The sequence below is a fragment of the Phaethon aethereus genome (assembly GCF_964289735.1).
Source record: "Phaethon aethereus genome assembly, chromosome: 6".
NCBI lineage: Eukaryota > Metazoa > Chordata > Aves > Phaethontiformes > Phaethontidae > Phaethon > Phaethon aethereus.
In genome coordinates, this window is record NC_138580.1 from 39,743,768 (window position 1) to 39,768,179 (window position 24,412).

A 24,412-nucleotide genomic window follows, 5' to 3' on the forward strand; every position below is an offset into this window, starting at 1 on the left:
GGATCTATTCCAAGCGAGGAGAACAGAAGAAAACTCAGTGCTGAAGGTTCTGTGCTTGAGCTTATCGAGTAAAACCTGTGGTGACAGATGGTAAAATAGTTTTCCAAATTTGTTCACTGCCTACTGTACAGATACTGTATGTCATGTGCTCGTAAAGGCCTCTCGGAGAGTAGCTGGGAGATGGATGCGGTTTTGCCTTGCTTTGCGTGGTGCCCTCTGGATGAGACAGGATGGGGCAGATGGAGAAGAGAGCGGCTCTAGCTGCGAGCAGCTGGGCTGGCCTTGCGGGGAACGCACGCAGGCTTCATGTGATGCAGGAAATTGCTGAAGTGAGTTATTGCATGCTGGGCTGAAAGGAGATACTGAAAGAAAGAAGCCGTCCTGTGATGGTAGAGGGGGTAGCTGTTTTTAGACTCTTTCCTCCTATTTTTGTGTTTACCTGTCATATCCCATGAAAATGAGTTTTCTCTATTTTAAAAATTACCTTGTTATAGCTTGTGCTCTGATAAAGAGATCCAAATCCCTTTTGATGTTTCCAGTTCAAGGCAACAATGCAGGCAATTCCGCTGCAGTGTGGAGTGACTTCAGAGCCCACGGTTCTGCTGGATATGTCACACGTTTCCTTCAGAGGTTGCTAGTGCCTCGCTGATGTGAAGCGCAGGTAAACCGAGCAGACAGACCATGTCCTGAATAAGGCAAGGATCTGAGTAGGAGTCACGCTTTTAATTTTGCACCTTGTGGTAAAAAGGAGAGCCCTTGGCCATGTTCAGCAAGGGAGGCTGAGAGAAAGGTTAGACCTTCCCCAGTGTGGCAGTAGCCAGTAATCATGCTACACTTGCCATGAGGCTTGCTTTAGGAAAAGTTTAAGCTTAGTGAAGTGAGCTTCCTAAGCATTAGATTCTTTGACTTACTGGAAAAAATTCACCTGTGTAAGATCAGAAGTTTTATTCAAGATACATTTAATTCCCCCGAATAAAATGAAACATTTCATGAAAAACTGTTGGGAGGTTTTGTTGGTATTTAATAAACAGAATGAGGGGAACAGTTCCACTGTTGAATGCTTCATGGGTTGAACACCTCTTAGTTCTGTCTCTCTGAATGAACATATTCCTTTGAGTTAATTTCTAAATGAACCAAGAAATGGCAAATACCTCTTATCTAAACACTGTTTAGATAAATCTCATACTCGGATGTTGTTATCTAAAAGCTCATATTATATAAAACTAATAAAGATAATTACATATTGCACCTAGTATATTACACCCAGCTTGATCGAATGGATTTGTTATCTTGGTTTTTGAACTTGGCAAAGTAAGATAGCAGGGCATTCACAATCCAGAAAAATAATGAAAACAGCAGAGTTTTTTAAATGATCCTCAGCAGTTTTTGGCTGTGTGCTTTCTCTGGAGGTGCTTCAATTATGGCTTATTAGGTTTGGGTGGTTTTTTTTGTTGTTGCTGCTAAACTGGTAATTAAAATAAGTGTAGGAAGATTGAACTGCTGTGTTACATAGTTAATGGCTGAACTTAATTCTACTGATGCAAAGAAGCTGTAGTATATTAATTATGATTGTCTTCAGCCTGTCTTGCCTTGCCCTAGTATTTGTATATCTATATGGACACAATAGGGAGGATTTACAGCAGAATTTCACTATTGATTCTGAAATCTCAGGCTTTTATCCTGTGAAAGTAAGAACAAAAAATCATTTGAATTTAGGTTCCTGGTTTAACTACTTTTGCAACAGGATTACTGTTCACAGATCCATAGTTCCAAAGGTCAGGCTGCTTTTCTAAAATACTGGATTGCCTTTTAAAAAGAGAAATGTTTTCTCTTTCTGAAGTTTTTTTAGATAGCTCCAGTCCAAGGCAGGCAATTAATGTCTGTGTTCACTGGAAGCTGAGAGGTTGATAGGCTCCATAACATAATGCCATGGTGTTTCTAACTGCTGATTCTAATGTTAATTCCTGGGTTTCAAACTGGAAAATTATATGTGTGTGTGCATGTGTGAATAATTATTTAAAAAAAAAAAAAAACAACAAAAAACAACAATGCAGAACACTTCATATTTTATTTTCTTTGAATGTTGCTATTATCTGTGTATTTTCTGCAGAGGAAGAATATACAGTTATTAATGTAATTGGGCAGTAGCTCAAGGAGTGAATAGAGCTGAGATTTCTGCCATTAATATTTCAATCAAGACCTGGTGACTCAGTTAACCATAATAATGTATTCTCCATAATTTACTGCCCTTCATACTGCTAGAGTGTCATATGCAAGGAGACTGCATAGACCCCATGGGTTAAATGTGGAAAAATGTGCCTTTTTACAGCTTGCAGAGTTCCGCTCTGATATTTTGTTTTTTCTCCTGCTCTGGATTTGTGATAGTGTTATCTCTGTCAGTGGGGTAATGGTCAGTGAGACCTTGAAGGTAGCAACAAAGGAGCGTAATTTTCCCTAACTGGTAACTCCCCTAACATTAAGACAAACTCCTTTTTCCTGTTGCTCTTTTCCTTGTGATACAAGTCCCAGCTGTTTGTCCCTGTTCATCTCGAATCTTAAAGAAACTCCATTAAATGGCAGATGCATTCAGCTGGTCCCTGGATGGCAAGAAGCTGTTAGACAGCCGAGGACCAATTTGCAAGGCGCCTCAGTGAAATTCCCCTGCAGAAGAGATGCTCCAAACTTCACTCCAAGGGAGATTAAGCCTGGAATGCGGACACCCTGTCCAGTTCCACACTGAATGAAGCAGGGGTCCTGGTGGTGTTATGGTAGATTATTTTATAATTAAAGACTGAAAAGCAGAATGCATGTGCAAAAGGGTTATCATTAACTTACCGCTGAGCTCTTGATGTCAAAAGCTCAGTGCTGTTGTAACATGAGCTCTGATCCAGAGAATATTCATTACTGTTTGATTTTGCTGGGACATTACACCTTAAATAGTAAGCTTTCTAGTTTTGTTTTTATGGCATCTATGTCTGCAAAACTCAGATTTCCTGCTGTTGGTAAAGAAAACACTAGCTGTGCATTGAATAAAAATGAAGTGGCACTTCGGAAATTAAGTTTCAGCAACAGTATTGAGAAACACTTTACAGAACCATTGCCTTTGTGGTGGTGGTGGTGGTGTTATTATTATTATTATTTTCAAATGGTTTATACTGAATTGACTTACAGAAGGGAAATCAGAAATTTCACATTCTTTTTGTGGCATGGCATCCACGTGGGTTGTTTTGGGGTTTTTGTGTTTTATTTTTTTCTGTATTTGTGGAAAGGTTACTGTGTATATATTGGTATTTGAGAGTGTCTGAGCGTAAATACACACAGGTAAAAACACCCTGCTGAGCAACCGCAGTTATTTTATAAGGGCTACTTTTTACACGCAAAACATGCACCAATATTTGGTTTGTTACCATGGGCTAGGTACAATTGCTAGGCCACAGGATAGGTTTTATGTCCTTGAAATTTTTTCTTGCTAGACTGCTCATATGTGTTTGGTTATCTTTGTCTCCTACTATGTTACCTTTATTAAATTTAATTTATCTGTCATATCTTGGGGAATTTTCTGTAATCACATTTCTATTCCAACTGTGAATTTATAATTGATAATAATTATTTAAATTTTCTTTTTTTTAGGATTTACTGGTGCATATTTTATGTTTTAGAAATCATGTAAATATACAGGTTTTTGGGATGGGTTATTTTTTAGCACTTTTTTTCTATGTAAGTCTGTTGAAAACTGTGGAGGACTTGAGAACTGCACTCTGGCAACCTTACTATGCTTAGAGTGGATGGTGTGCTTGCTCTTTAAAGATAGTGGATTGCTTGTAATAGTCTGGAAACCTTTTTTTTTTTTTGTTCATCTTGCAATCCTTCCATAGGAAAAATACTAATTTCTTAGTCTGGTCTCAATAGTATATGTGGCCTTGAAGCAGAGGCTAGTTTAAGATAGAAAGATAAATGAAAAATACAGTAAGATACAAAAGGGTGCTTGCCAAAGTAGCCTGCTGCTCTTTTTTGGTGACTTTTTTTTTTGAACAAAAGGAATTCTGTGAAGCACTAAATGCTGGGCTTTATCAGAGATTTGTATTCTAAAGCCGTATGAACAAGACTGGAAAGAGTATCCTTGGTCTCCAAGGTCAGGCAAAAGATCACATGCAGGAGAAGGCCATATATTTCCAGACTTTTTGAGCAGCTTCCTAGAATTAATAATAATTTTTTATCCCTACTACTTGAAGTGGAGGGGAGCTTTCATATCTCACTGTTTGAGAACTGTCTTCTAATTTCCAACTGAAATTTATCTGCAGATAATGAATACCCATATGTTCCTGCGTCAACACTGCTCTTCAGCTTCAATAGCTCTTTTCCCTCTTTGCTCTTAACTCCTGAGATATTTACAGCAGCAACCTAATCCCTTTTAACTGCTGTTTTGTTGGACTGAGTTCTCCTAAATGGATCACAGATGTCATATGAACTACAGAGTATTATTGAGTAGTGTCTCTCCAGAATTACTTTCTGGTCAAACCTCATTAACTACTTTCCTGAAAGGACTTGTTGCAAACAGTGAGAATATACTGATAAAGCATGATAAAAATGTAGGAGGTTTTGTCAGTGAAAAAGAGAATTCAAATACCTTATGTCAGAGTAGGAGGGATTTTTAATTTTTTTTTTTTCAGATTGAGAAAATAAAAACAGAGATGGACTGATGGTATTGTAAACCCTAAAAGCATGACAGAGGTATGATTAACCCATGTTCCCACAGCTCCAGAGAGATTGATTCAAGCTGGAATAATTACAAAGGAGGACTACGAGGATTAGTAGCGGAATTTCAGATCTTGGTTTGAGGTTTTTTTCATCTTTCCAGAAAATGCAACGAACTGTCAATTCCAGTGTCAATAAAATGTTTTCTTAGAGTGAAAACTTGTTCTTCAGGATATGATTACACTGTTCAAAGCTGGGTTTCACTTTTAATAGAAAGTATTTGTGTTACTGTTACCCATGAAGCCAGTGGTTTTTATGAAACAGAGAAGTGCACCTATTTTTAATACCTCTGTCTTCCCGTCTTGAATACTTCAGGTTTTTAGCAGGAGATACTGTGGTTGGATGGCTCCTGCACTGGGAGAGCAAGTCAGATATCAGTGATGACATCTGACATATGTTACTGCACTATGTAGGTCACTTACGGCCTAATGCGGAAGATGACAAAAGATAATTAATTTTGATTTCATGCTTGTGATTCCTTAAGGAAGACTTTAATGGTGTGTGTGGAATATCGAGAGACACGTACTGAACCACTGCCGAAGAGCAGTCTTTTGGAAGCAGTCATTACACCTTCTGATTCAAACGTTCCAGCAAGGGAGATGGCTTTTTTTTTTTTGGTGATATCTGCATGCACCCTTTCTGCTAGCTATTATGTGAAGTAAGGTTATATATCCTTAATAATTGTGAGAAATGTGATCCTCTTCTAGCAACCAGGAGCTGTTTTTTTAGCACAAAAAGTGCCTTGGTTTGCACACAGCCATAAATTCAAGGTCTTTCTATTTACAAGGGTATAGAATAATTTATATAGCTATAACTTATTTAATTGCCTTCTTTTTATGTTTAATTCCTAGGGTCTCCGTGTTTACACATTCTGTGGTCACCTGCATTCCTGTACTCATGCTACATTTAACATGAAGGTAAGTTCTGCGGTTCTGCGTATGAATTTTTTTTTTTTTAATTGTTCCTTGCTCTGGTAAATACTGTCATGCACTTTGGTGAAATAGATACCTCCGTGGCTGAATTCAGTGTTGGTAATGACTTCTAGAGCAGTTCAGTGTGGCACACGCCTGCTAGCCAGAGCAGAGTCCCAGAGACTGTTATAATAAAGCTGCCCCCTCCTTGCACCTACCTCCTTTCTTCTTTGATCAGTGCATGATATCTAAGCCGTTCTCCTTTGTCATGATGATTTAGTTACTTTACGTAAATGAAATTTGCTGTTAGTTTTTTTTTCCTGGATGGTTAATTTTATAGTTATTGTCTGAAAACAATAATTTTGATTGGGAATGATGACAAACTGTGATCTGAATGCCTGTTAGCCTTGGAAGGGAAGTAATTTTTCCAAAATGTTTCTTTGGGTTGATAAGAAGTATTCTGAAATGATCAAAACATTTGTGATGTATGGTTCCTCTAGCTTCCCTGGCCACACTGTGCTTTGAAACTGATGCGGAAGTGGTGAGGCATGTGCTGGTTTCTGCTACCACTTGCACTCTTTTCTCTTGGGGACTGTCTTTCCTGAAAAATACCTTACTGGTGTTCCTGCTCCCTGTGCTCTCACTACCTCTTTCATTACAAGCAGAGCAAGGTACTAAGTTTTACTGTAGGAGATCCTGAATTGTTCAGTATCAGCTACTGCTTTAACAACTGCTTATGTCAACCCTATGTGTTTACATGGCAAACTCCAGGGGTTAATGTAGCAGAAAGTGTGGCATAAGCTCATGTCAAGGAGAGGAATAGGAATTCCCAAGGCATCCCAATTCTTTCTTGGCTGCATGCATGTATCTCTATATTTGACAGGCACAACCTGCCTCTCAGTATTTTGAAACACTGTGGTGTAGAACAAAGAATATTTAACAGTGGTAAGAATTGTGAGGGAAATACTATGGCAATACTATATCACTGTCTGTAACGGGAGTATTTACAAAGAGCCTCATGCTCTAATGTGACCGATAATGATTAACAGGAAGCTGAAAGACTGTGTGCTGATAATCTTTCAGATAAGCATGTTATTTTGATAAAGAATATTATAGTTGGCATTAAACTCTAGACTAAAATCATTGGCTGACATTCTCAATGATTGAATTAGTAAAAATGGATACATCTAGTGCAGCATTGATTAAACTGAGTGAGGAATATAATTTCAGAAGCTGCAATTGCAGTTATATAAATTAACTCTGTATGTACTGCAAAACTACTGAAAAGACTAAGTAGTTGGTCCCGAGTTGTACAAGTTGCAGTTGTCACATTGGTTGGCTAGCAAAGCAAGTGCTATATTTCAACTAAATATAGCACCAGAGAACTGTTTTCTTACCCTCTAGTGCTTGCCCACTAAGAAAATTAAATATTCCACTCTAAGCAAGCTGATTAAGGTGTTTTGAATGACATTTTTTTTGTTAAAAGATGCACATTTTATGAAGAGAAAAGGTTTTATAGAAACATCAGTATTTTCAACAATACTTTCATGGGAAAGATTTTGGACATTGATCATAGACTGGACAAAGGTGCAACATCACGTCCAGAGTGGCCAACAGAAAGTCTAATGCATAGACCTGGTCAAAGAAGCTTTGTAGCCAAGCAAAGATTTGTTGGAAAAGTCTGGTTTCTTAAGTCTGAAATGGCAAAACTGAAGGCTGATTGCTGACAGAATTGTACCTGGATTTTTTTTTTTTAATTTTTTTTTTTCTTAGATGCTAATGTCACAGGTCTGCAGATCACATGTTTTATCAGAAGTCTTGTCTATAGGGTCACACTCTGAGGGTGCAGTGCTGTAATGGTGAAGGATCCCAAGAGATTCACTCCTTTTTCTGCTTGGGATATAGGTCAGTTTAAGTAGGCTTCTAAGTTACTTTATTGGGATTGTGATAGTCACGTCTCAGGCAGCTCCCAAAGGAGTTTTGAAAGAACATGAAATTCTAATTACACAATGTCCTGTAGAGAAAATACAAGAACCAATTTTCCAGCTGGATCAGAGAGCCAGCCAGGGAGCGTGTCCAAAAATTAAAGGATATTTTAGGGGAAGAGTATTGTATGAGGAGGAAGGAAAATAAGAATAATGCATTTATACAAATTGAATAAATCCTCATTAAACTCTGTGAAACTGATTAAATCTGAGTTATTTACTATATCATGCTTCTGAAACTGTAGTTAATAGATTTTTGTTAAGTGGGCAACATTTACAGCCAGAACTCTTAATAGTGCTGGGATTCCAGAATTAGCCGTTTTTCTATGGAACACAACTGCCAGTTTGGCACCTGAACATGGCCATTTGTTGAAGGCTGCCTTGCTGGGACACGAGCTCTGTGGAGAATCTGGCGTGTAGTCACATTGCCCTGATAGAAACTTCTGTAGTTGTGGTTATGTCGGGACTTAAAAGATAACACTTTCAGCAGTGTACAAATTCTGCCATTTTCCAAGTTGGTGCTCTGCCTGTGGAAAGTCTCGGAAAATTTGAGCAAAATCCGTACAGCTTTTGAATTGAAGATGTAGAAAAATGCATCTTTCCTCCTAAAAGTTAATGTTACCATCCCTTTTACCCCCGTGTCCCCGAAACACAACTGACTTCGTAGAGAAAAATGTTTCAGATGTTTCTTTTCCACCCAGGGCTAAGCCTTTGAGTAGTGACATGTGCTTGTGAGGGTGGTTTTGTAGAGGCTACTGTGTGTGCTCCAATTCTCTTCGAAGGCTCTGATTGCAGTAGGAGATATGTGTGAACGTACCTTACCTGGGACAGCAAAAATACCACTCTAGGGAAACCCAAGTGAGACTGCACCTAAGAGGCAAAGTAATTTCCCCAGTTTTTCGATGTAACCAGGATTTGAGTTGACCCCATTTAATTGTTGGATTCCATATGACTGCACAAATGTAGGCTCATGGTGGGCAAAAGCCGGTGGAGGGAGCCCCGTTGCTACCAAAGTTCCTACATCTAGACGTCAAGGCAGGGCTGTCCAAGTCAACTCTGGCCCTCTTCTTCTGTCTGGTGGATAATTAATGGGGAGGACATTATGCATCTATATAATTCACGCAAAGATGAAAAATCAAACCACTAACATTTTTACATTAGTACATGTTTTTGATCCACAACTAGGAGAAAACAATGCCATTTCATACAGCAGAATTCATACAAGGGTTGATCTGTTCTTGAATGCTGGCATCTAATGTAAAATCTAAGTATGGCCTAAATAGCATTTGAAGTATGTTTTGTACGTACTTTGCACAACATTTTCCCAGCTTGGCAAATCACCTATGCTAATGAAGTATAAAGACTATAGATGCTTGGTTGAATAATTATGAATTTAAAGTAGAACAAAATTTGTTCCCTTATGTGTGTGTATATATGTGTTTGTGTTCAAATAAGCATATATTTATCATTCACCTATGTTTGTCTGTCTCTGCCATGCTGTGTTTGTATGATGTCTGCAGGTTAAAAACTCATTACAGAAGTTACCAAGTTTCCTTAAAACAGAAAAGTATTTTTGGAATTACATTTTACATTAGGAAAATCTAAAAGACTATTAAAAATATGCTTGATAGCAACCCAATTTTACCTCCCCAAGCCAAAATGCAAACAGCATTTAGGTCATTCTGCCATTGATTTACTGAAGGACAAATAATGTCAGACAGTTTTTAAACAAAAACAAAATTTCAATTTTGTTTACCTCTTCAGCAGTCCAGTTGGATGTCAGCTACCATTTAGCTGGGCCAATAATATTGATATTTGATGTCAGTTCTTATTCATTGCTGCACCCAAATAATGCAAAAGTCAGATCTTTCAGATGTTTCTGTGGATGGCCAAATAAAGCCAGGGATGTCTGACTGCATCTAACAGACGCAAACGAGAAAAGAACAGAATACAAAATCAAAAAAGCTATCTGCTCTTATTGTTATTTATGTATTCAAAGTGTTCACCTCTTTGCATAAACTCAAAGCCAGTTACTTACAAAGGTTACCTAGTAATATCAAACGTGTTCAATTATACATGCAAAAGGGCTAATTGGTTCTTCCTCTAGTTTATTTCTGTCTCCATGCATAAGAAATATAATTACAGAACTGAATTACATTTTAAATACATATTTTAGTATCATTAGTTAACCATTTTCAGACCATTGAACGTTGTTAGAAGTAAAAAAATAAATCTATTCTGTCTCTGTGTCATGGCAAAGAACAAAATCTGCATCAAAATACCCTCATTTTACTTATTGGCAAAAAGCTCTCTCTGATAATAGTGAAACTCTCTGAAAGTTGTGCTAGAAGCCACTTCCACATCCGTTCTCTGAAATATTCATGTTATTCCCTATTTTTGGAAGTAATTTTCCTGGAATGCTATCTTCCCTTGGCCAGGCATACTGTTTAATCACTTCCCATCATCTCTGATGATACTGTTATTCACAGACCCCTACAGTTAGCACGTATGTGCTTGTTTTACGCATTAGGTGTAGACCAGCTAAGACGTTCTGAAACCACTCTAGAAGAATCGCGTAGATCCATCTTTATGTTGATCAGTTTAAATATTCTTGCTATCCGACTCTGATATCAGAGTCTTAATGTAGAAGGCTGGATAAGTAAGTAAGAATATGTCTAGCAGATATCCTAGAAGTAAAAAAAGTCCTCCAGCTCTTGCTGTGAGGAAGCTCCAATATGTATGGACTTAGCTGACCGTGTTCAGAAGGCCAAGGAAATTCATGATGCATTGGTTTGTATGGGGGTGGCTGTCCCAAGGTGCTGTATTCCTGTGTCCTTGAGAAAAGAGACAGTCTCTTAATAAAGGCACTTCAATGGGACCGAAAAAAATCTGAGCCTTATTTTTAAATGTCACACCTTGTTTGTGTCATTCAGTTTCCCATCACCATTTCCAGTTTCTTACCAGAGATCACTGGCAAAGAAAAACTTAGTAATAGCTGTCATACACCTCGATAAGTCAATGGCAGAGAAAAATACTTTTTTCTTTCACACATAGCAGATGATGGTGACCGAGAAACCTTTAGTGTCGGTGTTTAAATGCAGCGACTGCTGCTAGAGTTTACCTCTGTACTTCTAAATGAGGCAAAATGTAGTTCCTTCGCTGTCTTAGTTTGGAAGAAATTTGGCTTCCTGGATTATTTTTGGATCATTTCCCAGCTATAATTTCTTCCGGGGGGGGGGAAAAAAAAATCTGTTAGTATTGAAGTTTGTTTAATCAAGGCCCAAGTTGCCTTCAGAAACTTGGAATTAACCAGCCTTTCTATTCTCCCCAATGTAATTTTTTTGTTTAAGATTTTAAATCCAGTCCTGTCAAGATTACTAACTCTGAAAATAATCATAGGTCAAGCAAATTCACCTTCTTTTGTTTTAAGCGTTTGACACTTTGTATTATAAGAGGTGAGGTTAGCTCATTCTGCCACAGGACCTCTCTCCTCCAGCTTCAGGGTTTATATCTTTCTTTCATTTACCACAGCATCGATTTTTTTAATTTTTTCTTAAACCCAGGAATCCCTTCTGGTGCTCTTTGTTGACACCATGCAGGTACTCTTAGTAAATCACAAAGTATCTTGTGACATTTACCCAAAGAAACACAGAGGAGCTTAGATTTGAGAAGACCTTCTTTTGTTCTTCTTCCTGACGGTAGGTTCTAGGAAATTATTTCAAACCCATCAAGAAATGGAAAGCAAAGAATCTTACTGTAACGTTGATAATTGCTGAAAAAAACCACTGCCTCGTTGTCCTCTTTTCTTGCTTTGCTATGCAAAAAAAGGAACGTAGTTTTTCCCAAGAACAATATTTGTAGAGACATCGCTTTCAGCCTTCTCTGCCGCCAGGCGTTACAAGCTGGATATCTGCCTGTCTGCAGGTATTACCTTAACGCCTCACGTTCTGTAAGAGGCGTTGGGTTCCTGCCTGGCGAGGCCTTTCAGCCCGCCCTTGGCGGTATGTGCTCTTTGCTGGATCCCAGGAGTTCTACATGGTCTCGACACTGGGAGTGCAAGACATACTTGAGGTTAATGTGGCGTCTGCTAGGATCTGGACTCTGTACAAGTAAAATAATTGAGGGAGGGACAACTGCTCTTCCTTGGGAGCAAGCTGCATATACCATGATGGCTGAAAGTCTCTAGTCATGATCCTTGAGACTTCTGTGTGCTCCAGAAAAGGACCACATGGAGCTGGTGTAGATGAGAAGATGGGGTAGGAAGCAGGGCAGCTGTCTGCCATCATACTGTCTCATTCATTTATTTTGAACCAGCAGTAAGTGAAATATTTAACTTTTCTAATTGAAGCTTTGAATCAGATTTTGCTCACATTTAAATATTTGCATATGATGAAGCTTTATCGCACCTCTTCATTACAGAGGTTTGGGCTAATGCATTTGGATTTTAGACAACTCTGTAAAGCCCAAGAAGAGAAAACCTGGCATTGTTTTTAACTAGCTTTTGACATCATTTGTTTTTGAGTAATTTTAAAAAAAACTGTATGTTTTAGGTTAGATTGGCCCTTGGACAGATCCTCAGCAGAAACTGATAATTAACTGACCGTACAGTATTTTTGTATTTACAAATATAAGCATGTTGTTATGTCCATTTGCTCATAAGTAAAACTGAAAGAAAAATATATTATCCCCTTTAATGTGATTTTGTTTGCTTAATTCTGTGTTGCTACAGTGAATGTGACCCTCTGTGTATACAATACATGAAGCAAGTGCTGTTTAGCATGCAAAACTGCTAGCAGTATGGAAAACTTTGCCCTTCTTTCTTAGAAGAGAAGAATTAATTTGTGTATGCTAAGGAATAAGGATTTTTTAAATTGCATCTCCTGGCTCAGCATGCCAGACTTTCCTGTGGCAGATGTACACTGTGGGACCAGGCCCCAGCGTAATTCATTTTTTATTTTAACAGCTGTTTTTTAAACTTGTCGTTTTGCAAAACAAACAAAATCAGATTATGAAGATCCTTCTAGATCCTTTTAAATTCAATTTCCCACCTGCCATACAGTCAAACCTGCCTCTCTGTGACATTTCACAGGAAATTATGTTTTAAAATACATGAGAAAGCAGCATACCGTCCCTACCCTCTATCCTGTAACTCTTTCATGTGACAATCATTTTCTTGATAAATTGTGAGACTCTTACCTGCACTGCCGTTGTTATCACTGACTTGAATGGGAATCATTGCAGGCGCTTGGTGCCGAGTTGTGAGGCCAGGGCTCCAGATGTGGCTGCTCACGCTGAATCTGATCACCTCCAGCTCACCCAGCACTCCCAGTTTGCTGTGGTCAGGTGTGGAAGGGGGCTCACATTGCAATAGCCACGTTACCTGTTAGAATAGATGCTATGGGTATGGTTTTACATTGGTTACAAGCAGGCAGGTAACAGCTCGTCCACCAAAAAGCACGTTTGTGCAAAACTGACTCTTCAAAAGGACTTAAACGAAATATGGGTTAGAGAAGCAGGTTTAGTTTAGACCAATGATTTGTGTTGGGTAAGAGGGCTCTTGAACTGTTTACCACTTATCCAGTCACGGCCAAAAGGAAGCAGGGTGCTTGAAACAGTGGTTGTGTAGTACATTGCTTTATGCAATACAAAGTTGGATTTGAAATTAATTTATGCGAGAGTGAACGTAGGGCCAAATTTGGAAAGGCCTCTCTCTTATGAAAATGTGATTAATCTGTAGTTGAATAAATATCACTGCTGGAAGGTACTTGAATATCAGATTGATTTAATCTGAAAATAATTGAGAATAAACAGCTGAAGTCCATCAGGATAGGAATGCAGATTATTCTATTTTGATATTTAGCTGTATTTTTGTGAGGAAGTTCTTGAAATAATGGAATGAGATTTGTTGAACTGATCGTTCTTTCACCTGAAATACTTTGAAACTGGGAGAAACATTAATACGCTTATCAGAGTTCAGAATTGGGCAAGCCTCTATGAATACATTTTATATATTGTTGATATCTCTTCTTTATGCATTTAGTTTCCCTTAAAAAAATGCCCAAACACAAGATAAAGAGCCAAATATTAAGTTGAAGCTTTTCGTTTTACATGTTCCTTTGATAGTTTCTGTTTAAAAAAAGCGCGTGTAGTTTACTGACACTTATTTTCTTTCAGTGACTTAGATGTTCTGCATTTTAAAATGGACAATTTCACATTTCAGCAACAGATGTATTGCCACTAGTACTAACTTACGAATTTATGAAAGTAGGTATTACATCTATATTTTAACATTATTGCAGTGGATACTGCCCAGTTTTTGAAAATGTGCTTATTTAGATTTTAAGGAACTGAATCATGATAAAATCCCTGTACGTGCACATGGCGTACCCTAGGAATTTGTTACGCTTATTGCTCTCAGGAGTGTCTAATCAGGTAATGATGGCACCTAACTTCACTTTAGTCATGGTGTCTCTCAAAATACGGAGAAAAGCCAGTAATGGCAATTATCATTCATCTCCTCACTACACAGCTCCCAGAATTCAAAGGCCCTTCTTTGATGGTTAGAAAGGAAAAACAAAATTGATTATTTTAAACATCTCTGCAAAAGATACTGCTCTCTTTGCAGTACTGTTTCAAGTGCAATGTCAACTATGACTAACAGTAACTCTGCAGGGAGTGCAGTGATCTTGGGTTTCATATGTAAATTTATGCAAAGGGCTTCTGCAGGCCTAGCATGTGTTGTTCTCCTCAAACATCACAAGGCACTTCATGCTACTAGATGTGGCAAAGGGAAGAGAGATTCCCTCTGTATCACACAGCAAGAGGAAAGCCTGCAGAGTGCGTGTAAGCAAACAAGAGACCCGTGATCCGTCATTGCTTTTGAAAGTCAGTAGAACTATAAATTCTGCTGCAACAAAGTTCCGCCATTTCCATTGATTACTTTTAATGGAGCTCCTACTTTGGAGGATACAAGGGTGTTCTTTATGAGTCTCCATATGCTCTGAAAGGATAAAATTAATAACCTAGAAATAATATAATTTTAGGATACTCTTGATCTTGATCAAAATCATCACTGAGAAAATGAGGATAAGAGGTAAAAAAATTCTATGTTAATATCTTTTAAGTTTCTGAGTATGCAATGGCCCACATACCTGTTCATTTAGCAGCACAGACATCTCCCACATTGTTTTCCACTTCCCAATATATTTGTTTCTCCTCCACTTTCTAATAGCGATAGACTTTTGGTCACTGATCACATGAAAGAGACATCTATGTGCCTCTGCCCATCTGTAACAAATTTCCCTTCTGCTGAAAACTTCTGAGGACTGTCTGGTTGTTCGCTTGGCTCTGGTTGTTTGCATTAACAGCACTCGCCCCTCAGTCTGCGCTTCTCCGCGTGCATCTCTCTCCTTTGCATCTCCCACCAGGACTTGCTGTCTCCAACTGTGTGCTTCCCAGTACCTGCAGACAGTCCTCATGTTATAGCTGAAGCTCGTCAGGTCCCAGCATGTACCAGCAGTAATTGCAAACTATTTAATCTTGGACCATAATTTGGAGTGGCTAATTTGAAGAACCCTACATTTTTACAGCACTTCTGTTGTGATGAGCTAACATTCTTTCACCTTCGTTACAGTAAGTGATCAGTATGTCCGTGTTCTGGACTGCAGCATCATGTGAAAGAGGAAAGCATTGATGCAGAATTCCCCTATTATGTTTGTAAAGTGTTTTTTGACTTACCACATTCGTTATGAACCTTAGCTGCTGGGGCTGAAGGAGTGAGAGCCAGCAAAAGAATTGGAGCTGGGACAGGAATGATCCCTGCTTCCTCCAGGCATAAAACAGCAGTTATCCTGAGGCGTCTCCTTTGAACTGTAGGTAAAGGTAGGTGCTGATATTGCCGTGTAAGTGGGAGTAAGAGAGAGCTTGAAATGGATTCTTGTAGATTTGAATCCCTATTGTTTTTTAATAATAGCTGTTGTATTGCCTGTTTGTTCAAATGCTCACAGTGCACGTAGAGCTGGATTAGAGGAGGGTGCTTTTGTCCCAGAGCATGCACAGTCAATATACTCTCAAAACATGCACATTCAACCATAATATTAAGGGATTACAATAGATCAGTAAACACAGTAGATATGGCAAAAATAGCCAAATCCTTACAGCAAATTGTACCAGTTCTACACAGTGCAAAATTAGGAGTTATCCACTGAGAGCTACTAATAAAGTTGGAGGATTCTTCTATAGGAACCAGCAGTGAAGCTTTGAGAGATGATTCTTTCTGCACCAATCCAATATCTTGGATTCACCTCACCTCAGAAGAGCTGGTGTCCTTCCAGTTCATGTCTATTCAAAGCTGTAAAAAATATCACAGGGAGTGAGGACCAGACCCCAGTTGCTTGAGCTCTGGGTGTTCAGTTGTCTTGTAAACATAAACGGTCCTTTGTTACTTTGATCGTGATGAAGAAGTTGAAACTATAAAAAGAAAAAGCCAGTAAAAAAGCAGATGGGAAAACACTGGCGCTTGCAGTGAGTAACCCTTAATGACCCCTTTTTGCCCACTCTTCCTGAAAATAATTAGTAAAAATAGGCCATGGCACTTTCAAAGTGGTAATCCGTGTAGCTCTGTATTTTTGCTGGACTAAGTCTTTCTAAAAAGATTCTATTTTCATTTGAAACTGGGATGATTTAAGCCTGATATTTTAAAAATGGGTGGTGATTGATTAGTCATCAGTCTAATAATGGACTACATCTGCATTTTTTCCTCCATCTTTATCATGCTTTACATAATTCATTTAGCTTAATTGGACGTTAAAATTTTTTTCCCTGTAACAACTGCAGCAGATTCACCCACCCCTGCTTGGATTCTCTTGAGATCCCTCTGCCCTTGCTCGCTGCTGCTCAGAAAGCCCAATTCCACCCCACGGGATGGGGTGGCACAGGGATGGGACTCTGTCTGCCATGCGTGTGTGCCCCCTGTTATTTTTTCTGAGTGTAGTTAGTTTTTGCATTATAACAAGGCTTGAGGTAATAATTCTCATCAGGTTTCTGATGTGCTTCATGCTGTAAATGTGGGAGGTAATGATCCCTTCTCTTAAAAATATTCACTTTAATGCATATAAAATGGTGGTAGAGTTAAATGACTAGGATGTGTCCCACAGGGAGCATCTTAGAGATTGCAGATTATTTGAGTCTGTCTCAGTTTGAGGTAGCTGGAGCTATTCCTCATGTGGCCACTTTATCTACTGGCAGTTAATGCAAGAGTTTCCACTATGCCTTATGTACGCAGAAGAAACACCTTTTACTTAGTTTGGAGACTGGTAACAAGACTGGTAAGACCAGTAACAAGCTCATCAGCCCTTTGTTATGCCAGAGGTCAACTAGATTCCCAACAGTAATGGAAAGGGAAAACAATTATCGAGCTTCTTTCTAGTTAGTAAGGGGCCTAGAGCTTGAATCTGTTTCCACTGAGGTTGATGAAAATCTCAGTCTAGTCATCCTAAGAGTCCCTTAAAATACACTTCATACAGGAGCTACATCTGTTTTGAAGACAAAAGACTTGCAGATTGATAAAATTGATTGATTTGATATGAACTTGTCACAGGGAAAATGATTTGCCTGTTCACTTGCTATTTTGCCTTTTTAAAAACATTTGCAAAAGGTCACGAAAACTACTGACTTGCCTTTGGAATTAAGCTTTGAAGCGGGTACTCCTGGGAGGAGTTTATTGGAGTCTAAGTTAGATAAAGCCACTTGTTGCAGTTCATATATTATTGAACTTTCAGCAATAAATCCAGAGGTGTGTTCATAAGCATGGGACATAATGACTCAGATTTTTATCATTATCGCTGATATGAAACAGCAATTTTCAGGAAATACTTGCCTAAAGTGTACCTGGTGATTAGTCCCATTAAAAAAAAAAAAAGTAAAGAAGGAAACGGATTTTTAAAACTTCCTGGAAATTACATAAATTTTTTAATTCCTGATGTTATCATTATTTGTGTTACCGTGGTTTGTAAGTTGCGAGTGGGATTATGATATATATGGAGCTGAGCATAGCCATGTTAATGGGCGGTCTTCTGTGCTATAAAGATGTTCATTAAGTTGGCAGGAAAGGTAAGGAGTGGAGGGTGGAACTTTAAAGGCAATTAAAGGACTTGCAAAGTCCTTTAAGTGAAGCCTGGAACAGAACCAGTCTTTGAATCCAGACTAATTGAATCCTTGTATAAATTCTTTAATTACTTCAGTGTGCACACTCAAAAAAAGTACTAACTTGATTACATAGAATAGGAAGCAAGTCTTACCAGTTTTACGAATCGTTCTACATGCTCTTTGATTAGAGGAAGTAATAGAACTGAGCTGTGGCTCAGCATAAAATGTAGTGTAAATGTAAATCAGTACCACGGGAATCTACTTTTGCACATTTTCTCCTTGGATCTCATTGTCTCCTCCTTTTACATGTAGGCAAATCAGTCAAGCCCTCATGGTCTAGCTTGCTGTTCAGTAAAATATGTCATCAAAAAGACATCGTAAAAAAGACTTTAGTGTGGCAAAACAGAAGGAAGAAAATTAAGAGCAAGGCAGAGGGCTCTTCCATGAATAACTAAAATAGTCACTGTAAAAGGAATGAAAAAGCCAAAAGCTCATAGGAGAATTCAAAGTGATTCCGCTTTAAAGTTTTTGAAAATGGCCCCTGGCCAGATGCAAATGAGTTCATTTAACATATGACTTACCGGTTTCTTTTTCTTTGAATGGCATGTAGCATCAAATTATCCTTAAGCTTTATTACATTCCTGGTTTATTTCTTCCTATTGAGAAGTTGTTATCCCACATATCCAGCTCACTTGATTTGGAAAAGGTATGTAATAGCGATGACATCAAGTGAAAAAGTGGCGAAACGTAATAGCTGGCTCATTAACAAAATCTTTTTGGTGTGTTTTTAGTGTAGCAGCTGCCTAGGTATCAGTAATAATTAATGCATTTAATAAGAAGTTTGTGGACGGAGTATGCTGATGCTGAAAAAGTTTGCATGTGTTGACATGTTCCCATCAGAACCTTATGTTTTCTTTCTTCTGTTTGCGGATGAGGTCTGCTGCCTTTTCATGGAAATCAGGCGAAATAACGCTACTGGGTGTTGCACTTTACGCACAGTGTGTTTATACCGGGCATCTGGGAGGAGATTGGTTAAAAGTCTGTAGGCTTTTGACAGCAAGAACTGGTTGTTGTTGCTACTAAGATAGCTTGTAAACTTTTTGGAACAGGACCATCTTCTCTAGCTTGTTTACACAGGACCTAGCCTGTGGGTTGGTGCTCCCAGACCAGGTTTCTCCAGCACTGCTTCTGTTCAGATCGTATCTGCAAGGATCAGGGGGGCTCATCCTTCTTGATGTGGCCACAAATCACCTTGTGAAAGAGTTTAAATAACAAGTTAGGGTGGTTTGATATATCTGCTGCCTACGAACGATTTGATTCTGTAAATTCCTGCGGGAGAGGAGGTTCGTTTACCCTTGTGTTTCTTACGGATCTGTGGTAGAAATGGGAGAAAATAAATATGGCGGAGATTAAGATGGCAAGATTGAAAGACGATGGGGTATGGATGTTCTCTTGTGGTGTGCGAGCTACTGTAGCAAAATAAATTCATAGAAAGAAGAACCTGTAATAAAGGTAGATCTGATTTGTTTTTCCTCATAATTATGCAACTAGTAATGATCCCTAATCAGGGCCAGTCAAAGGTCAAAGTCAGCTCTACAGTTGCAGTCGCTTTGCAGCAGGCACTGTCCCTGATCAATGTTTACTATCAATCAACTATCTATTTCAGCATTCTTGGTGCTGTTATGATCTGTTAGCTGAACCATGCTGTTACTTAAGAGAGAAAGGTCGTATTAAAAATCCACAGACACAGCTGTTGATGACATAAGGAGGAGTCACAGAGCACCCACTGGAGCGTCTGCTGTAACTGCAACTGCATGGGTTATGTGCAGTCTTATCCACATGGGCTGTCCATTGATCTAGTTCAAAACTGCGGAGTTACCAAAGCTGCAATTAAGGACCGTTTATTGAATTGAAGTACACTGAACACATACAAAGTTTGAAGACAGGCATATTCTAAAAGAAAACAAAACCATGACCCCCCAAAAAGGTATTATTTACTAAAATGCTTTTATGGATAGAAAAAAAAAAATCGGGAGTAAGATGCAAGAATATGTCAAAGCCGTATTAGAGGTTATGAAATAATGGGTATAAATAACTAATGATACTAGTGATTTCCTATGTGGACTGTTGATAGTGATAGACATAATCGTTGCAGAAGAATATGAAGAGAGGGAGGATGGTGAGGTGTGGAGAGCTGGTCCAGAAGCCAAGCACTTACAGTGAGGAATGGAGGGATCTTTCTACACGCATATACTCAGTTCCTCTTCCCTTTACAGCAGTGATAGATAATGACCTAAGGAAAGGAGACGTCCCTTGATTGTGTGTGTCCCATCCTCCCACTCCGTAGTTGCTGCTGCGTTCCAGCTTCACTGAAACCTCTGCTCAGCTGAGATACGCATCTTTCACCTCTTTCAGACTCAGGTTACAGGGATCTCAGAATAGGCTTCCAAAATTGGTGATCAATTTTGCAAGAGTTGCTTTATAAAAGTCAGTGATGGGTACATTCATAGTTAATCCAGATTCCGTGCTATCTGAAAAGGGTGGGGAGGACAGAGGAAGAGCTTTAGCTGTTTAGCCCAGAAAATAGAGGGGGAATATGAATGATACTGTAAGTGAAATGCATCAGGGACAGGGAAGAAGGGAAGAGTATTTGTGCAAAAAACTCCTTGTATTTAACTTAAAGGATATAGACTGCATGTGAACAAGTACTTCTAAACTCTCATTTTATAGTTATGGGCTGAAAGATTTGTAAATGCAAGAACAGGCAGGTCCTAGATCAGCGTCGGGGGGAACTGTTGCTAATCTGGAATTAATTACTTTTATCACAGCAAGCATATGAAAGCATTGCTTGTAAGAGTAAGGGACTGTATTTGTTGACTTTTCCAATCTCATATCCATGATAATGCCTTTTTTTTTCCACTAAAAATTTGCTTTATTGAGGTCGAGTGCAAGCCGTGCAAGAATTTGGAGAGTAGCTGTTGTATTTGGGCTGTTTTTGTTGTTTGTTTCCCAAATGGCCTGCTTGACCGCATTGTTTGTATAGGCTGAACTTCATGAAAGGAGCCAGATGAAATGGAAGAGAATCAGGTGGGTACAGCTGGCAAGATAGTTAAAGAAATAGCTTTTCCATAATGCTCAGCACCACCGTCGAGGTGGGATGTAGTTACAGTTACTGAGCTTTTTTGCAGAAGAGTGAGTGCCGAGAGTTTATACATTGACAGCTGAATTCTCCAAGCAATGATTACTTGGTTTCTCAGTGTTATTCTGTATTAGTCCCTGTAACAAGCCAGAATGGAGTTTTGATGTTTTAGATCTCCAAATGAACCTAAAGATTTCATTATACTTACACTGTGGTAGTCCTTTGCAGGCCATTACTTTCTACTTGAGAAGATAATGGATATTTTCAGATCTTAATTTCTCTGTTTGCTAGATACCTGCAAGAAAATGTGTGGAGTTATTATTTACAGGAAAGACATAAAAGTTAACTTAATATTAAAAAAGTAATGGTTACAGTATCTAACCCATGTTTTACCTGATTCTCAGCTCCATACCATTGTGATTCTCCTTCAAAACAATATCCTTTAATCTAATCTTACACTCTTGCATAAATTGGAAAAGACATTGACTTTGATAACTCTGCATGCACACCAGCTGAGCTGGTTTTCAGATTTTGGAGGTTAAAATGGGAAGTAAATGTTTCTGCATTAGCAGCTGGGGGTTTCTTTCTGTTATGGTGGCAGGAATTAGCTAAACAAAGTAATGTTTGGGCATCCTTTACCTGCCTTCTTTGAGTTTTGCATTTGTTCATATGCTACATGTTCAAAATACTTATGCCACTTTATTAGTTGTAGTTTTTTTTTTTCTTTCAAATTAATATTGAAGACAGATTAATATTGGGGCAGACATGGTCCTGCTATCTTTCCTTGTATAGGTAGTCCCTGCATGCTTCTGGCTCACTGAAATGAGTGAGGTTGTCCTTAGCATGGCTATTAATGAATGTACAGCAATGGAGGAGTGTCTGTTCTGTTCTAATCGTACGCTTCACATGGAAAACATGAGTAGACAAATTAAAAGTCAGGGCTAAAGGACCATTCTTGTGTCTCTGTGAAAAGAAAAAGTATAATCACAAGCCATGTGATGGGGCGGATTCTGGTATCAGAATTCAAAATAATCCTTTTTCTCTTTTTTATTTACGGTTTCTCCTGAACTGTTCTCTTTAAAAGTCATATTGTATTGTTGCTACTTGAGCCAACATAGTTGTTAAGAGGCTGTTACAAACTCACATATAGTAACTTGCATTTATTTAAATACATACAGTTACTATGTCTGGCATCAGTGGGTATCCAGCCCTGTGTCATATGCTTTCTTCTTTGCAGAAGTACAAAAGTGATGCCTTTATTTTGTTTCCAACTATGGCAGGGTGATACGATTGCTTCCTGTGACTCCTCCGGCGTGATGAAGCTCTGGGACATTCGGAAGCTGGTTCCTATTTTATCTGTAGATGCAGGCCCACGTCCTGCCAACCAGGTCATCTTTGATCACTCTGGTAGGATTCTAGAACAACTTCTTCTACCTAAGATGTGGTTTATTTTGAAATCTCTCTAATCTCTCTCGGGTTCTGCAGCCAGATAGCATGTGTGAGACAGCATAGATGTGTTAATTTTAAAGAAGAAATGGCTGATTGTGCCAATGATCAATACACTTGTTTTCTATGGACGAGATTGGCAAATCGGACTAATGGTCCATTTATATGAAATGAAAAACATGCAATAACAAAAAGTTCAATTAGTTACAAAAATATTACGTAAAATACAGAACTGATTGCTGGGCATAAAAAACTTAGTGAGATTGCCTATGTTCTGGTGATGTTTATTCTCCGTTACTGTTTGTTCTTTTATTTGCTAATTCTGTAGTTGCATTTCATAACCAATCTTCCTAAGTTCTCTTACAATTGCCTCAGAACTTCATTGTGTTGACAGGACTGCTTACTATGCACAAAGAATTGAAGTAACCAGTTATCTTTCATCATCAGCCGTGTATTACCATGTCAGCAATACTGTGAGTGAATGTGCATTTTCATTTGAAGAGGGGCTGTTGTAAAACATTTTTTCTTGTTTTAAAACCAATATTAATCTTCAATTCCAAAGCACAAACAAGCATTCACGTTGCAGCACGGAATTAGATCCTAACTTAGGAAATTGTTGTTACTCAAAGGTAGTACAATATGACATGATATAATACAATAATATATAATGTTATAGATATAGGCATACTGAAAAATATTTACACATTTGCATTGTATGTTATATGCATAAAATATAATGCTTCAATAGAATATGGGAGATAATTAAGGAATCATTAAAAATAATAGTATGATATGTTGTCGTACTGACCCACATACTGTGGAACACAGTATCAATATATTGAGTCACGTATATTGGCAGAGAACTTTGCCATCAAATTCTGTATTATTTGTATAGTGATTTCACAGATCTCTCTGCTGTACCATTAGATAAGGTATTTTCATTTCCAAGGGAAAAAAAGTGCATTGACACTGTCCATTTTTGGCAGCTTCCCAAAGACAAATTGAACCGCTATTCCATTTATGTCTGCAGTTTGGAATAAGAGCTCATTTTTTGTTTGGGAGGATTTGAATAAGTTTTGCATTTTTGTTTCTGGAGTATAATGTTGTGTCATTCACAAAGGAGTCGTATTCCTGAAATACACAGTAGCAGCATTTCTGGCCAGATGGAACCTTTCCAGTAGAAAGGTTATCAGCTTCAGGTAATCTAAATGGGCAAATTTTTCCATCATTTGGATAAAATCCAAAATTTTCGCTGCAGGAGTAACCACCCTGCAGATATCGAATTGGGATGGATGATCACAGTGAGGCATAATGCAACAGGATGCAATCGTGTCTAGCTAGAGATAGGAAAGTATCTAGCTGAAAGAGACTATTGCTGTTCCTGTTGTTTGGAGAGAGCGAGCGCCGATGTCACCTACCTGGGGACGGAGGGCGCGGCGTACCGGGCACTGCCCACGGGCACAGACTGAAAAGGCAACGCCTATTCTGAACAGGTACCTTGCAGAAATACAAGCATACTAGCATCTAGTTGTTATGGAGCGGTTTTTAATTTACTTGACGAGTGGCTGGAAGGAATGCATTTTCTGCGCTGCATCCGGGGGGATGCTGCGGTATTGTTTAGTGAACGTGGCCTTGCTTGGGTGCAGCTGGTTTGGTGACTGCTAGCAATGCAGCACGGGACCCAGTCTGGGATGAGTATTGCCGGCACCCTGGGTTTCTAGGTGTTTACCTCACGCTGACACCATGTTGTCGTAGGGTTTTTTTGCTAATACCAGAGTTGCCAAGCTAGCTAAACCAGAGTTAGCCTGAATAATCCTAAAATGGTCCTTCATACATCAGTGAGAGAGGCTGAATGATGTGCTCATCTGCAGCAGCAGAGGGCTAGGTAAAATGATCCAGCGTGTTCCTGCACTGCTTGTCTAAACAGTAATTCATGGATTTGGTCAATCTAAACTATTCAGTCAGTCATTCCAGTGGAGTTAACTAAAAATAATAACCGTATTGAAATAAGTCAAACAGCCAGAATACTC

At 38.7% G+C, this 24,412-nt stretch overlaps 1 protein-coding gene across 1 annotated transcript in view; it reads left to right on the forward strand.

The window, feature by feature from the left end:
- Nucleotides 1-24,412, forward strand: part of SPAG16 (sperm associated antigen 16) — a gene marked incomplete at both ends in the record, with an annotated part of 408,932 nt that overhangs the window by 277,231 nt on the left and 107,289 nt on the right. Inside the window, 2 exons of the mRNA XM_082001578.1 lie at nucleotides 5,607-5,672; nucleotides 22,217-22,343. Of these exons, the coding sequence (XP_081857704.1) occupies nucleotides 5,607-5,672; nucleotides 22,217-22,343 (193 nt within the window). The remainder of the gene's footprint in view (nucleotides 1-5,606; nucleotides 5,673-22,216; nucleotides 22,344-24,412) is intronic.